Here is a 17,391-nt window from a genome sequence, read left to right as displayed (position 1 = left end):
GAGCAATTTGAACTTGCCTTCTTCTCATACTATAACTTGTAATACTGAGCAAAAATCTTTCTTATGCCTTGACAAATCGTCATTCTCCTACCTAAGTTTAGATCAGCTTCTAACATTTTATCCTTTGCATTTTCAATGCCTGAAAATATCTCTGAGAGTATCTTTAGTGTGCTGGTGTCACTTCCTTTAGGAATTTTCATCCTTTTTATAACAACTACATTTTTCGTTTTTGATACATTCTCCTTTGCCAAATTGCTTTGATGCATATCTAAAGTCCTTCAACATCATCAATGTCCACATTCCCACATTCAACTATTTCTTCTATAACTCCATTTATGTTTGATTCAAATACCACCACCAACGTTTTCAGTCTGTGTTTCTTTGTTGCCCTTCCCTCCCTCCCTTTCTTCTTTCCTTTGCCAATTCCCTCTTTGGATGATCTATTTCTGTAAAACATCATGTGGTTTTATCACTGTGAGACAAGAAGACAAAGCTACACACTTTGCTATCTATGAGTGAACTGAATCACAGATACATAGTAACCAATCACTGACAGACTTTGTATGAAGTCATGACCAATTACGTGATTGGTCACTGGTCATGATGTTACTTTATAGTGATTTTGTAAAGTGTCAGAGTTTGTACTTTACATTTGCTCACAGTTAATATATTGGTTACTGAAATTTGAACTGTGTTTTGGGGGGACCGATGTTTTAATTAGTTAAAACTAATGGTCAATGAAATTCATCCATATTAGAACCTTGCCAAGTGAGTACTCTCTGTACATGATAATTATATGAAGGCTCTGAAGTACCAGAAAGGATCATAAAAGTACTACTCTACTGTATTATGAATAGATAGATATCTTTTAAAGTAATATACTGGTTAAAATAATAATTATTATAGTTTAATAATTGGTATTTATTATGTAATTATAATAGTACTTTTACTTGTCTCCTAGGAATTTAGAAGAGTTTGGAGAGATATAGTGTATGATCCAGGATAGTTTGAAAGTTTGAATTGATAACTTTCTCTAGATGTTAAGACATTCAACATCAATCTGTTATCCTTAAAGCAGGTCTCATGATGGTTTACTTTAAAAAACAAGAAGAAAAAGAAAAGAAAGCAAGTGCAGAAGGATAGGAGACCACTTATATAATGCTTTAAAATGTAAATATTATATAATACTTTAATATGAAAATATTTGCTTCTCACAAACCATATTTACATTCTAAACATGTAAAAATTCTTAATTCATAATACTGATTACTGGTATGGAGGGACAGAAATGGTTCTTTTTGAAATACATATTTTTTTATTGATTTCAGAGAGGAAGGGAGAGGGAGAGAGAGAGATAGAAACATCAATGTTGAGAGAGAATCATTGATCAGCTGCCTCCTGCACAACCCACACTGGGGATCAAGCCCATAACCCAGACATGTGCCATGACCAGGAATCAAACTGTGACCTCCTGGTTCATAGGTCGACACTCAACCACTGAGCCATGCAGGTAAGGCAGAAATGGTTTTTAAAAACTTCAGATTATAATTTCTCATATACTTATGTTTAATGAGACACTATTTTATATTGAGACCTGAATATTTTCAACATACACTAATACCACCTATATACTGGTAATAATAAAATTGTCATATTATTCAGATTAATTACCAATTTTAAAAATTCTTATTTTGGAGTGAAGGAATTGAAATGATTTGGAAATTGTTCTTTTAATTCTAAAACTCTATATTCTTTAACTTTTATATTTAAAGCTCTCAAATTTAGTGTATGTTTATTTGGGGGAGTAAATGCTTATTTTTAAGGGAATGTCTAAGGTTCTCAGCAGTATTTGTAAGTTAGAGTCTTAGGGTTTAAACCTGACTTTGGGTTAAGCTCTGGGAAGGAAAGGATGATTCATAGGCACCTTGAAACAGCCAGTTACCCCACATGAACTAAGGAGCAGATACACTCTAAGGCAGTGGTTCTCAACCTTCCTAATGCCGCAACCCTTTAATACAGTTCCTCATGTTGTGGTGACCCCCAATTTTATTGTTACAAATTGAACATTATTAAAGCATAGTGATTAATCACAAAAACAATATGTAATTATATATGTGTTTTCCGATGGTCTTAGGTGACCCCTTAGAACCACTGCTCTAAGGCTTTCAAAATAAAGACCATGCCAAGTACTATCTCTTGAAGTCATGTTATGTTTTCTGTGAAGTGTTCAAAGATAAAAATAAGATTGTTTGAATAACGTTCAAGGTTTATGAGTGGATGTGTATAATGCATGAGAATTTGGGTGGGTAAATATGCATAGCATAATTCTTTTAGAATGATGTACGTTCAGAGTGATTGACTTACCAGAACTGCTGAAATAAGAAAACACACTCTAATTTAATTTGAAATAGTGGGACATTGGCTCTGTTGCACTTATTTTAAATGTATTTATGCCCCACAGTGAATGGATTCAGTTCATCAATGGCATCGCATTGAAGGCATTCAGAGACTTTCTTTTGTTATTGCAGGTAGAGCGGGAAAAGGCCATTCTTCTGGCCAATCTCCAGGAGTCACAGACGCAGCTGGAACACACCAAGGGGGCGCTGACAGAGCAGCACGAACGGGTGCACCGTCTCACAGAGCACGTTAATGCCATGAGGGGCCTACAGAACAGCAAGGAGCTCAAGACCGAGCTGGACGGGGAGAAGGGCCGGGCCTCAGAGGAAGAGGCACACGACTACGAGGTGGACATCAATGGCTTGGAGATCCTTGAGTGCAAATACAGGGTGGCGGTGACTGAGGTGATCGATTTGAAAGCTGAAATTAAAGCCTTAAAGGAGAAATACAACAAATCCGTAGAAAACTATACTGAAGAAAAGACCAAGTATGAGAGTAAGATCCAAATGTACGATGAGCAGGTGACAAGCCTTGAGAAGACCACCAAGGAGAGTGGAGAGAAGATGGCCCACATGGAGAAGGAATTGCAAAAGATGACCAGCATAGCCAACGAAAATCACAATACCCTTAATACAGCCCAGGATGAGCTGGTGACCTTTAGTGAGGAGCTAGCTCAGCTTTACCACCACGTATGTCTGTGTAATAATGAAACCCCCAACAGGGTCATGCTGGACTACTATAGGCAAAGCAGAGTTACTCGTAGTGGCAGCCTCAAAGGGCCCGATGATCCCAGGGGACTTTTGTCTCCACGGTTAGCCAGGCGGGGGGTGTCATCCCCAGTAGAATCAAGGACCTCCTCTGAACCAATTACAAAAGAAAACACTGAGGCCAGCAAAGAACCAAGTCCAACCAAGACCCCCACTATCTCTCCTGTAATTACTGCCCCACCGTCATCTCCAGTATTAGATACAAGTGACATCCGCAAAGAGCCAATGAATATCTACAACCTTAATGCCATTATCCGGGACCAAATCAAGCATCTGCAGAAAGCTGTGGACCGTTCCTTGCAACTGTCTCGTCAAAGAGCAGCGGCACGGGAGCTGGCCCCCATGATCGATAAAGACAAGGAAGCCTTAATGGAGGAGATCCTCAAGCTCAAGTCCCTGCTGAGCACCAAGCGGGAGCAGATTGCCACACTGAGGGCTGTGTTGAAAGCCAACAAGCAGGTGATCTCCTCCCGCTGACCACGCATGCTAGCCAACGCCTTCCTAACGCATTTATTCCTTAATGTTTTTGAGTGTCCACTATCATCAGGATGAGAGTTCAGGTTCCTGGTCAGTAAGGAAATAAAAACTAAGTTCCAGTACCAGGTCAGAATGTAATAATTATTTTTAATTCAGTGAATGAATGAAATGGGAGAGTCGGTATGGTCCATTAGGTGGAGGTAGAGGTGAGGACATTAAAGCAGGAACAGAGGAGATCCATGCAGACATAGAAAGGCAGTTCAGGCAGTACTTAGCTGGAGTCCAGCAGTCATTGCATGTGAAAACGGGGTGGAGGGGTGACAGAATAGGCTGGCATGGCAGCTTACACCAGGGAGACACAGCAAGAAAGACACCTGGCAGGCAGCTGGAGCAAACGGGAGTTACCTAGAGAGAGAGAGAGGTAGAGAAACAGAGGTAGAGATGGAGGTAAAATGAGCACTCGCTCTGCTAGTGACCACATATCTGAAGTTTAGGTTCATTTGGGATGTTAACTCACTTGGGTCAGAGCTTAAGCAGTAGAGAATTTTTCCTAACCACAGATCTTGTCCTCTGGAATAAGTAAGGGTGCTACAACAAGACTCTACCTGACTAATTCCAAGATCTCCTTGATGACTGGATCTGTTTTCCTGCCTTGAGCTTTACCTGGGTGGCTATGCTATGAAATATAGACAGGAAAATATTTTTAACCTTTCTTTTAGTTTCTCTGGAAAATGAGCCTTGAGACATAGATTTGAGGAGGGTGCTAGAAGGGTGTTGATGAAGCGAAGCAACAAAGCATCAGATACCTTCTTACAAATGTAAGCAGGGCTGGTGTTAGAGGTTAATTTTAGATTCAGAGTTCTTTTACCTTTGTCTGGGGGAAACCACACTATTATTTTGTCATCTACATTGCAGCTCTCTAGCATTTTTATCTTCAGTTCCCATAAACCCATTCATATAATTTGGAGGTCTATACCACAAACAATAATATTGTCCACACTATAAACTTTTTATATAAATCTAAGGGCAAAATAGGTCCTTCTTTTGTGTCATCAGTTCAGAAAAATAGAAAAGATTCGGGTAAATGGAGAATTTGTGAGAGATCTGAGATTTGAGGTCAGAATTAAGGAATTTGTTACCATAAATTCTGCTACAATCCAAAGACCCAGTGATTCAGAGTGGTCATAAATAATCAATACCATATCAGATAAGACAGCCTTTTTCCAGGACATTATATCCTGGGTATTTTCGATCAGACCATTCAGATAACTTCTCTAATTTTTTCCTGAAGGTTGAATATTAATAACCTAGAGACCTTGATCTATAAGAAAGTCAAGACACATAACTGACACAGAGGTTAGATAATAAGGATGGTTGATCAGTCAAGAAAGACTAATTTGTGAGCAAGCACTCATTGATTACATATTTCATGGCAGGCAGTAAGTAAGGAGGAAATAATAAGTGACTAGTAATCTAGTAGGAAGGAGTTCAATAATTCCTATAACTGTCTACAAGATAGTACATATCCAGCACTTAAGAATGGTATAAACAGTGCCATAGGAATTCAGAGCAGAACAAAGCATTTCTGGCTATGGTACCATTTGCATTATGTTACCATCATAGCCTTTATGGACTCAGTAAATTAAATGAGAACACATTTCTAGCCATGCATTTAGTTTACATTTTAATGATGCTGGGCCTATTGCTGTGATGCATATATGCCATAATAGCTTCAAGTGTCTACAGGTGACATTCATTATATTTCTGCATGTGGAATGTGAATTATTAAGGCTCAGGTAAGAATTCTGTGATATAGGAAAAGGAATTTTCTATTTTAAAATAGTTTTCTGCATTCTCTATGAATCTTTTAATATGCTTTAGGATTTTTTTTGTAAGCACAGTGTCTTCTGATGAACAAGCAAATGTTTATGAAGTACCATCTGTGTACTAAACTGTGCTAGATGCTAAAGATTCAAAGACTCATCCATGGTCCCTGCCCCTGCCCCCGCCAGAGGAGGACTCAGAGACCAGTGGGGAAGTCAGAATAGAAACAGATAATTACAGTTTGATGTTATCCGTGCTGTAATTGAGTTATGGGAACATTGCAGAGGAAGTAACTAATGTCTTTTAGAAGAGTTCGAGAAAACTTCATAGAAGGAATTATTCTTGTGTCTGTTCTTAAAGGACGAGGAGTTGTTTTGTAAAAGAGGAGGAAATAATTCCAGACAGAAAGAACAGTAGGCGGTAGAGGCACAGAATAGAAAGACATATATTTTGAAGGTCTCTGTGGCTAGAAACAAGATTTTTATTTAGAAAGTACACTTTGGGAGTGTTTGAAGGATATAGCAAATGCTACTGATGCCAACAAATGTACTAATGGGTTATATATAGACACTTAGAATTACTTAATTCTGAAAAAGTGTTGTACAGTCTGTGGACAAATAAATCAACAATGCTGAATCCCTTGGGGGCATTTCTCACAAATAATAAATAACTTTGTACTTCTATTTCAGATCTTGTTTTTCTGTCGTTCCCCCCACTCACCCTTGCCACTCAGCTCTCCTTAGTTAACTGACCACATGGCTCCATATGCTTACAAATTTGTTACATCTGCATTTGCACAACTTAAACTTAACTATCTGTTCTAAATGAATATGTGTATAATTTATTTTTAAAAATTTAAAACGGCCATTCCCCCAGGTCAACTTCTGCATTCCAAACAATTTTCTGAATTTATAATATTTCTGAAGATTCCACTAAGCGATAGCACTACAGGGCATATTGAACTATTTTATGAGTAATTTCTCATTTCAATTTGAATTTAAATTCAATCAAAACTAATAAGGAACTACTTTATAATCAAAACATGAACAAACTACCCCATCCCAACATTGTTTTAATTAAAAAAGAATCCATTTACCTCCATAGAAGTTGTGCTTTGCTTAAGAAAACTGAAGTTGTCCATTTCAAGCACAAAAAGAAATGTTAAAAACCAGGATAGTCTTCCTGGGAAATCATATTAGTAATGGATTTTTTTTCATTAGTAAGGGACTTTTTCATTAGTATTGAATATTTTTACACAGCCTGAAAGCTGTAGTTAGCAGTTTGTAAAAATGGTATGTTTCCAGTTTGGCTTCTATATGCATATCATGTGCTATGCACCTAACAGACAGTCCCTAAATATACATTCATTTCATTAATAGAGTCACTCAACATTTTTAAGTTTTACTTCCTGCCATGTGTCAGGCTAGTTCTCAATTTGAAACACTACTTATTCTTAGAACTTCAGACATGCCCAAATTCAAATAAATATTTCAATTCATTCACCATTTTGGAATTTTTGCTTTTATGGGGATTGTGAAGACTAAAATTTGACTATTCAAATTTGATTATTTTTATTGTTATCTGATTATTAAAATTTGATTATTAATTTTGACTATAGTTCACTGTTTTGAAGAAGTTGTATGCAAAGCCATCAAAAATCATTGGTTCTTGTTAATTTTTTTCCTTAAACATAAAATATGGATTGATAGTTTATGTACTCATCATAAATTGCAATGGCCTACATCAAGCATAGCAAACTCAAAGGCTAACACAGGCCAAATAAACAAGATTTAAGTTTATGTGGGCCACAAAAAAACAAAAGCTTCAATTTTTATAGAAACATCAATTTGTTTCAATAGAGACATGCTGAATACAAAGGGCTGAAATAAATGAGTAATCGTTAGCATAAAATAATACATTTTAATAAAAATTAATATTTTTTTGAACATTAACTTACCAGACACTGAATAACTGCACAAATTAATAAGCATAATGCAAATAAACCTACTTTTCTTGTTCTCCAAAAGTGAAATATTTCCTGTTGCACACAAGTCAGTCCAAGACTATGACATAGCAATCGGCTGCTAAAATATTCGCTGCTAGTATTAGTGGAGAGAAATGGTGCGCCTACACTTAAGGCGTGTAAGGGAAATGAATGAGACACGATTATAGTAATCAGTCAGCGAACTTTGTAGTTCTTTATTAACAATCATGTATAAAAGCATATTGTAAAAATTAAGTGACAAAATTTTTATTAAAACGTTTCTTGCATACTGTTATATTGGCTGGGCCGCAAAAATATTCGTTGTAGACTGCATGCGGCCTGCAGGCCGCAAGTTTGACATGCTTGGCCTACATCTTTTATTCTGTTTGTTTCAGGCCCCCAGACTCAGGTGACACAAGAATATTTGAGTTCTATTACATTTCAGTTGGAAGCAGTACTTTCCCCCTAACTTTTCCTTGATAAAATTCTTCTTGTGTAAAGTTTCATTTTGGCTTCTTCATGTCTGAAAACCCTACACTCTCAACAATCTGCGTTAAATATTTACTGAACTATCATTGCCTTTGCTCTTAATACTGACTCAGGTTCATGGCTGGCTTCTAGGGCAATTTCACCACATGGATTCACAACACGTTTTGACATTAAAGGAAAACTGCCTTAAGTCCAAAATACATACCTATGTTTATATAAAATACTAGAGGCCCGGTGCACAAAAATTTGTGCACTCGGGGGCGGGGGGGGAGTCCCTCAGTCTGGCCTGTGCCCTCTCGCAGTCTGGGACCCCTCGGGGGATGACCACCTGCTGGCTTAGGCCTGCTCCCCGGGGGATTGGGCCTAAGCTGGCAATTAGACATCCCTCTGGGCAGCCCGGTAGCCCTCGGGGGATGTCCACTTGCCAGCGGGGAGCAGACCTAAGCTGCAGTCGGACATCCTTAGCGCTGCTGAGGAGGCAGGAGAGGCTCCCACCACCACCGCCATACTGGCAGCCATCAGCCTGGCTTGTGGCTGAGCAGAGCTCCCCCATGTGGGAGCGCACTGACCACCAGAGGGCAGCTGCTGCATTGAGCATGTGTCCCCTGGTGGTCAGTGTGTGTCATAGTGACCAGTCATTCCCAGTCTTTCTGCTGTTAGGGTCAGTTTGCATATTACCCTTTTACTATATAGGATAGAGGCCTGGTGCACAGGTGGGGGCTGGCTGGTTTGCCCTGAAGGGTGTCCCGGATCAGGGTGGGGGTCCTGCTTGGGTGCCTGGTCAGTCTGGGTGTGGGGCTGAGGGCCGTTTTCAGGCTGGCCGGCGACTGAAGCTCCCAGCCTCTCCTTTTTTTCTTTTTCTTTTTTATTCTGGGATTTATTTACCTTCTATAATTGAAACTTTGTTGCCGTCACTGGAGCTAAGAGCCGGCTCCTGCTTGCTCCAGCTCTGTGGCCACGGCCTGCTGAAAGCAGGTATCTGGGGTTTGTTTAGCTTCTGTAATTGAAACTTTGTTGCTTTCGGAGCTCAGAGCTGGGCCGCGGCAGGCGGGGAACCTTGGCTTCCTCCATCACTGGAGCAAGCAAGCCTTCTGCTGGCTTCAGTTGCGTGGCTGCCGGCCACCATCTTGGTTGGGTTAATTTGCATATCACGCTGATTAGCCAATGGGAGGTGTAGCGAAGGTATGGTCAATTACCATGTTTGTCTATTATTAGATAGGATAACCAAGTCCATTTCACTCCGTTTATGAAAGAAAGTAATACTCCCAGCATGAAGAAATCTCTGTGATAGATTTTCCTGATATGAAAGTTGTAAGCATTGTGATTTTTCCACTTTAGACAGCTGAGGTGGCACTAGCTAATCTCAAGAACAAATATGAAAATGAGAAAGCAATGGTGACTGAAACGATGACGAAACTTAGAAATGAACTGAAGGCTCTGAAAGAAGATGCAGCAACTTTCTCATCCCTGAGAGCAATGTTTGCAACAAGGTAATTGTTTTTTCTTCCGCAATTAGGTGTGGTACATGGGGGAAGACTTTGAAATTTACATGGGTATCTTCCTGCATCCTGAGTGTGTAAGTTGTAAAAAAAGGAGAGATTCCACTCTGACAAACCTGATACGAGCTCTCGTGCTGTTTTCCAGAGCCCTCTACTGGACACACTGGATCAAGCAATTCCTTTACACAGAAGTATTTTTAAATATTAATACAAGAGACATTTTTTCTATTTTTTTTTAATATTTACAATAGAACTTATGTACCCAAAAGAATTAGAACACACAAAAGAAATCTCCAACAAGGGGAAAAGTCCTACTTGCTAAAGTAGCTAAATATCACCACTGAAATTCACTATCACCAAAGTGCTTATCATTAATAAATTGTATGAGAAAGATACCATTATAATGAAGATTAATATTCATCATACCAGCTAATTACTTAGACTTAAATACACTGATGAAAATATAACTTTTAAAGTGTAATTATATCACCAAATTTTGACATTGCCCAAGTCATTAGATACTTATTAATTACTACCCTCCCACCTTTCTTCATTATGTGGTGCCACTGTATTTTGTTTTTAAACTTGAAGTGATTATTAAGAATCTGTTGATTCAAGGCATTTGAAATCCTGAGTTTCTCAATATGTGACCTTTTTTTGCTGTCACAATTTATTGCCAAAATAAAAACAGTTATATATCTTATATGATGCAAACTTGATACAAAGTTCACAAAGCATCACTATGCCTTTATTTGCAGATTCATTAAATAATTTACATGTAGCTGATATAAGTATAAAACAAAATCCTGGGTTTAGCCTGGGAATCTGCTCAGCTTTCTTGGGGTGTCAGGAGAGAAAGGCTCAGGCTTGTATTCTGTGATTGACTCTCAGAGATGGCAGTGAGGACGCTGAGTGCCCGATGGACCCCAGGGGTGTGGGGAACTGAAGCATAAGAGTTTGGGGAGAATAAATGCACCTCTGGCCACTGTGAGGGGAGGCAGGATAGAGAATTCGGATGGTGCACATACCCCTCACTGATGAAAGAAACCAATCAGGATGATGTGTAAAATCAAGAACACAAATTTCCTCTTTGAAAAAGAAATCAAACCTTTTTAAAGGGACATAAAAAGTCTGAATCTGGTTTATATAAGAATTATTTCCCCCAAATAGTGCATTTTCACAGAAATTTGTCTTATTTTGGGGGTAGTAATTGCCTTATTTACTCCATAGTATTTTTAAAACTATTGTTATCTAACCAATTAAAATAAATCCAGGATCCTGAAATTCACATTGTATTTTACTAAGCCCTGGATTTTCTTATGATATCGCTGCATATTTCTTGACATTCAAGGTTAAAGAAAATGGGGACCCACCCAGATCTCAAGTTCTTTCACTATAGGGTCTGTTTTTTTCTTTAAAATGCCATAAGGTTTGTGCTGATTGCAAAGTGTGTACAATACATTTTGGACTACTCCACAAAGTCACTATCTATCTATTGGTACATAAAAAGTACTTGTTAGTATTATTATCTTAGTGGGTAAATAAACTCAGAAAAAACTCTAATTATGTGAATAACTAGAGGCCCAGTGCACGAATTTGTGCATGGGTGGGGTCCCTCAGCCTGGCCGGCAATCTGGGCCATCTTGTCCAGTCCTGATTGGGGCCATGGGGGCCGGCCGGTGGGGAGGGGCTGCAGGAGGGCTCCAGGGCATGTCCGACCCTCTCTCCCAGTCCCAATCAGCCAGACCCCAGCAGCAAGCTAACCTACTGGTCGGAGTGTCTGCCCCCTGGTGGTCAGTGCACATCATAGCGACTGGTCAAGCGGTTGACCGAACAGTCAACTGATAGGTCGAACACTTAGCATATTACGCTTTTATTATGTAGGATTCTTTCTCCCAACTGTATGTGTGCTCAGGTTTTACCTTTGATGGGATAAAATACCAATGAGCATATCTTCCTGCTGCAGCACAAATCCTAGGCTCATCTTGGCTTTCTTTGACACTTATTGCTTAATCATCTGGTTGAGAAATCATTGAAAAGACTCAGGTTTCTAATTCAAACAAATCTGCTTGCAGTGGCAGCTGCAATCTATATTCAATTAAAATAGAACCTATATTTGGCTCAGTGGATAGAGCGTCGGCCTGCGGACTCAAGGGTCCCAGGTTTGATTCCAGTCAAGGGCATGTACCTTGGTTGCGGGCACATCCTCAGTGGGAAGTGTGCAGGAGGCAGCTGATCCGTGTTTCTCTCATCTATGTTTTGGCTCTCTATCCCTCTCCCTTCCTCTCTGTAAAAAAATAAATAAAATATTTTTTTTAAAAAGTTATTAAAATAGAACCTATAAATATAGATAAAGAAGGAAATGTTTTCTTTACAAACATTATTATTCTTTTGCATGTTACAGGCATAGCCTATAACAAACTTGTCACACTCCTCCGAAGAACACATCATACAATAAAAAAAGCCACCTGTAACTCACCTAAGATGCTATGCACTCTGCCTGAGACTTTCCTTCTTAATCCTGTGTCACCATGCAGCAGCCCCCACAATAAGGGGTTTAAGACGTCACCTATTAAGAATGTCCCCAGCCCAGCCAGTGTGGCTCCTTGGCTGAGTGTTGACCTATGAACCAGGAAGTCACCGTTCGATGCCCCAGTTGTGGGCTCAATCCCCAGTAGGCAACTGATCAATGATTTTCTCTCATCATTGATGTTTCTATCTCTCTCTCTCTTCCTTCCTCTCTGAAATCTATAAAAAATATTTTTTTTTTAAAAAGAATGTCCCCATATGTACTCCATGGTGTAGGTGAACCATCAATTATGGAGCCTGCTCTACTGTTTCTAATTTTCTGCTAGAGTAGGTTACCTTGATTCTGCTCTAAGAAGACCAGCGTGTTCCAGTAAAATCCATTCCTTTTTCATTGAAATCCGACTTCAGTTTCGCCCAGGTTTTTCTCCTGACCATGTTTCTGTTTTGGTTCCAGATGTGATGAGTATGTCACACAGTTGGATGAGATGCAGAGACAGTTAGCAGCCGCAGAGGACGAGAAGAAGACTCTAAATACTTTGTTACGAATGGCTATCCAGCAAAAACTTGCCCTGACCCAGCGGCTGGAGGACTTAGAATTTGACCATGAGCAGTCGAGACGCAGCAAAGGCAAATTTGGAAAGAGCAAGATCGGCAGCCCTAAAGTAAGTGGGGAGGCCTCAGGCATCGTGCCCACCATAGACACTTACCTCCTGCATAGTCAGGGCCCACAGACACCCATCATTCGGGGCAGCAGTGGCACTCAGAGGAAAAGGTATGCATGCAGCAATCTTCATAGTGTGGTGCAGTGGCCAGATGTTAGTTAACTGCAAAAATTGATGTGTTCTTATTGTGGAGGATGGAGGAAGGGAAGGAAGAGAAAAACTGGGAGTGGGTGTATAAATGGGCCTTGCTAATGTTGGTTGTTTTTTTTTTAAATCAAAAATGTTTGATAATTATATTTATTTACTCATTTCTGTCCCTCACACCCACCTCTTAATTAACCATAAAATAACTTTTGTGTCTGTCAACATTTTTGCTGTTTCTTATACACACAAATATACCTCTCCCTTACCTCCAGCCTAAAAATTAGTGGATAAAAGATGGATATTAAGAAGGATGCTGTATTTTACATGGATGGTCATTTTAAAAATCATTGTACCTCTGGTAATGGTGCTTTTAATGGGGCATTCTCTTTAATGGGGCAAGGATATGGATATGTTCGCTGAGGGAACTTTTGTTTGTGTTACCAAAACTGATGGCTGACTAAAGGAGATGTCTACATTTAGGTAAAGTGGGATGGAATGTGTATAGTCCTTTTCTTTAAAGCAGGTGTTTGTGCATTTTCATTTGGTATGTGGATATTGCTCCAAGAAATCACCTGTAAGGTTGTCAGTGGCTTTTCTGACCTTTTCCCCCGAGTCCTGGATGTTGAATTACTTACCCTCTATTTTCAGTTAATAGTAAGATTTTCATTTTAGGAGCTTTCAGTAAGAAATCAAATTATAGCCATATTTTCTTATTTGTGGTTCAAACTAACTATAATAAATTTCTTTCGAAGTTTCCAATACAGTTTCTAAATGGGGTTGTATCCTGGTGTGGAAACGAAGCAATTAGCAAAAAAAAAATCTTGATTTACATGTTAAAAAAATTAAATGCCAATATAAGTAATGTTGTCACTGGTGAGGCTTTGAAAGGTAATTAAAGTAAAACTTTTTTGTTTCCTATATGTATTTTCTTGGATCTCCTGCAAGACAATTTTCACCTTCCCTTTGTGATCAGAGCCGTCCCAGGACTTCAGGGGCTTCCTACCTACAGACTTTATTAAGAGTTCCCCCTGACCCCACCTCCACAGAGTCATTTCTTCTGAAGGGCCCCCCTTCCATGAGTGAATTCATCCAAGGGCACCGGCTCAGCAAGGAAAAAAGGTTAACGGTGGCTCCACCAGGTAAACATTTTTTCCTTGAGTGCATGTGACGCAAATGATGAGTTGAGTAGACAGCTCTCTCCTCCCTTCCAGCCACTCCTGCCCACCCATCCACAGAGCCTCACTTTGATGACGGGGGAAATTCCTACCTCTCCACTGAGAACACCTTTACACGTAGCCTCCTGGGTCCTCCTTTCCTCGGCCAGACCACCCGTCCTGAGGAGTCTCCAGGGACTTCCTTTTAGCCGCCGAGGATGGAAAATGAGAGTTGGAGGGAACAGGATAGGTAACTGGAAGCTTGCCATAGGCTGGTGCCAAGCAGGACACACACCTGCATCCTATTTGCCATTTGGTAGCTCCTAGCAATTCCATCTTGGTCAAAACTTGTTGTTTCGTTCTTAACAAAAAGCCCCTGGGGCTAATTTCCTTTTTGTAGTGACTCAGAATGTTTCCTCAATTATTACAGACAAATAAAAGTAAAATCCTCCGAGGTTTTGCTCCTCAGGAACATTCAAGTCTTATGGTGCTGTTCTTGCAGTTTGTGAGCCCATATGCTCACAAGTTACTACAGCTTCACCATTTTGCATTTTTCTTTTTCTTTGGCCTGTGAAGGGCCTCGATTGAAAACGTGACTTCTGGCAAATAAAGATAACAGAGGGAGCACACAAGGAAGCCCATGGAGCAAAACAAGCCCACGGGCATCCATTATTTGGCTCTTCAGGGAATGAAAAATTAAAATTGGTTAAGTTAGTTGTCAACAGAAACACAGAGATTTCACGTGGGCATCTACATTTCTGGTCTCCCTTGAACGATTCTGAATATCTGGCAGCCCTGGGTCTGCTTGGTCTGCTTCATGCATGTCAGCAACCTGTTAGGACTGTGGTCCGGTTGCTGCTTTTAAACAGGGCCAGCTTTGCAGTGGCCACCGCCCCTTTCCCCCCTATCACTTGCACCCAGCCTGCTGGACTCGTTTCTGTTAACGTCTGGTCCCTGCTGTAGCCTTTGAGTTTCCCACTTTTGCCTCAGCTTTTTTTTTTTTTCTTCCTCCAATTTACTTCTTAATTTAATTAATTTACTCCTACTTAATTTACTTCAATTTTACCTTAATTGCTTTTTGGAAACCTCAGCCTTTGGATCTCTAATACTTTCCTTATCTGATTCATGAAGCAGCCTATTGATTGGGATGAAAAGATGTGTGGAAATTTACAGTACATGTTTAACATTCTAAGAATGTTTGAGGAAACCGATAGTGACAATGAGTTGGAAGAGCCTGAAAGTCAAAATGTACATCTAAAAAAAAAAAAAAAGGCAACAACTCCTTGGGTGTTTCTACATCCACAGCTCATTTCCTATTGTTTTAGACCCCACTGGGAGGTACCTTGAAGTACCTGTGAATTACCAACATGGTAAGGATCCATTAGGACACTTAACTTGAATAAAACCCCAAAAGTCTTTTCAGTGTTCCACATAGGTTGAGTAGCACTGTCTACTAGGACTTAGAAAAGAAATTATATAATTAATGAGTAAGCCTAGTATTTTAATTTTAAAGGTGTCATCTCAGTATGATTAAGAATTAATAATAAAGATGAACAATAACTATTTTCATTTTGTATATGACTATTTGATCATTGTATTCATGAATATATGTTTTATGTTATTGTCATTACATTGTGGAAACCATTAACATTATATCATAAGCTTTTCCATGCTGCCTAGTCTTATTTTTAAAGGTTGTGTCATACATTTTATGTAGATGTTATCACATTAATCACTACTTCCTCTCTTGTTAACCGCTGAGATAGTTTTCCATTATTTATCATATTGTAGAATACCACTGAGAATATCCTCATGCTTCCCACTCCTCATCGATTCAATTTTTTCTTGAGTGAGATCACTGGGTTAATAGTATGAACTTCTGTATGTGTTTGCTCCATTTTGGTATTGCTGTCACAAAGGGTGTATCAATGTAGTAAAAGCCCCACAAAACATTTTTCTCATTTTCACACAGTCTGATTCTTTATACACACTACACATCTTGCAACTCTAAGGCTCGTAAACATACGTGAATGAGAGTACCATTATGTTGTCTTAAACTGTTTAGTTTAGAATAACCAGAAAATGACATTGGACTTAGAAATTATTGCTATATGCAAGATTAAAGATACAAATAATGTGAAATTCAGAATCACCCTTAGGCCAGAGAAGCACTTTCATGACAACAAATAGATTATCATCATGTTTGATAAACTTTATTTTTAATAATTTATTTGAAGTTAATAGTAAAAGTGGGGAGTAAGTAAAGTTGTTAATATATCCCAAGGAATTTTTGATTGTATATCATGAAATCAACCAGATTCGCCCCTAATAAATTCTTAGATCAATCCAGCAGCATTTTCTAAAAGGTTCCAGTTAAATGAATTACTGTAGAAACTGAGTAACTGTCTATACCAAATTGTAGCTTATAAAAATATTTGCATTATTGACTATATGTTCTTTTTCATACACTGAACTATATTGGATAAGATGTAGTAAACATTATTTATGATGTTTTTACTATATAAAATATTTTAATTAGGCTGAGAAAAGAAAAATATGCCATATATAACCAATCGTAGGTTCTATGCAAGAAATATCTTAAACCCATGGGAAGTAATCAATTTTATGAGTATTTTTTATTTGTAAATTTATGTTATTGATTATTATAAAAGTTAATGGCTAGTAACAATATATAGTCATCATTTTTAAAGGACGATTCACTGTTAATTTATCAGAATGGTTTTTGGTAAACCTTCTAAAATGTATTTTTAATATATCTTTTCAGGTAATTTAAATTAGTCTAATAAGCACATTCATGGGTTGTTTTTCTATTTAGGATCATTGAAATAATTAAATCAATAAAATGAAATTAAATTAGTTTAGCTCCTTTGGTTGAAGAATTGATAGAGCTATAAATCACATTTAAAATTTTAAGGAACAGCCTAGCTGGCGTGGCTCAGTAGTTGAGCATTGACCTATGAACCAGGAAGTCACGGTTCAATTCCCAGTCAGGACACATGGCTGGGTTGAGGTCTTGATCCCCAATATGGGGCATGCAGGAGGCAGCTGGTCAATGATTCTCTCTCATCATTGTTGTTTCTCTCTCTCCCTCTCCCTTTCTTTCTGAAATCAATAAAAATATATTTAAAACTATTTTAAGGCACAGAATGTAAAATATTATTTACCATATATAAGAGATATTTCTATGCGATGGTCAGCAGCAAGCCCCATCTTCTTCAAGGCACAATTTCTTAATTTTTGGAGAATCAACTCTAGGATGGGGCATGGATCTTAAAAATTAGAAGAATGTTTTGTACTAATTGATTAGTACTTTGTACTAATTGATTTACAACCTTTTACAGGAAAATTTTGGCCCTTGCCTTTAGCTTTGGCTCAGTCTCTGCTGCCTCGGCCTCTGAAATTCTGTTTCTGCGCATGGCTTGTTGGCTTTTTTATTCTTGACTT

The 17,391-nt window shown here is 38.7% G+C and overlaps 1 protein-coding gene across 6 annotated transcripts in view; it reads left to right on the top strand.

The window, feature by feature from the left end:
- BICD1 (BICD cargo adaptor 1) overlaps window positions 1-17,391 on the top strand; it is a 191,313-nt gene that overhangs the window by 149,734 nt on the left and 24,188 nt on the right. For 3 of the 6 annotated variants that reach the window (XM_070410466.1, XM_070410467.1, XM_070410469.1), the window contains exons 5-7: window positions 2,529-3,623; window positions 9,277-9,428; window positions 12,421-12,628. In XM_070410466.1, the coding sequence (XP_070266567.1) occupies window positions 2,529-3,623; window positions 9,277-9,428; window positions 12,421-12,628 (1,455 nt within the window). Of the gene's footprint in view, window positions 1-2,528; window positions 3,624-9,276; window positions 9,429-12,420; window positions 12,739-13,717; window positions 13,912-17,391 lie in introns of those variants that run through there. The other 3 variants (XM_070410465.1, XM_070410464.1, XM_070410468.1) reach the window with 3 other exon arrangements.

Source organism: Myotis yumanensis, unplaced genomic scaffold (genome assembly GCF_028538775.1).
Source record: "Myotis yumanensis isolate MYYU_CA2020_CCGP unplaced genomic scaffold, mMyoYum1.0.hap1 SCAF_3, whole genome shotgun sequence".
Taxonomy (NCBI): domain Eukaryota; kingdom Metazoa; phylum Chordata; class Mammalia; order Chiroptera; family Vespertilionidae; genus Myotis; species Myotis yumanensis.
Note: the sequence above shows the minus strand (reverse complement) of the source record. Positions and strands in the feature narration are given on the sequence as shown.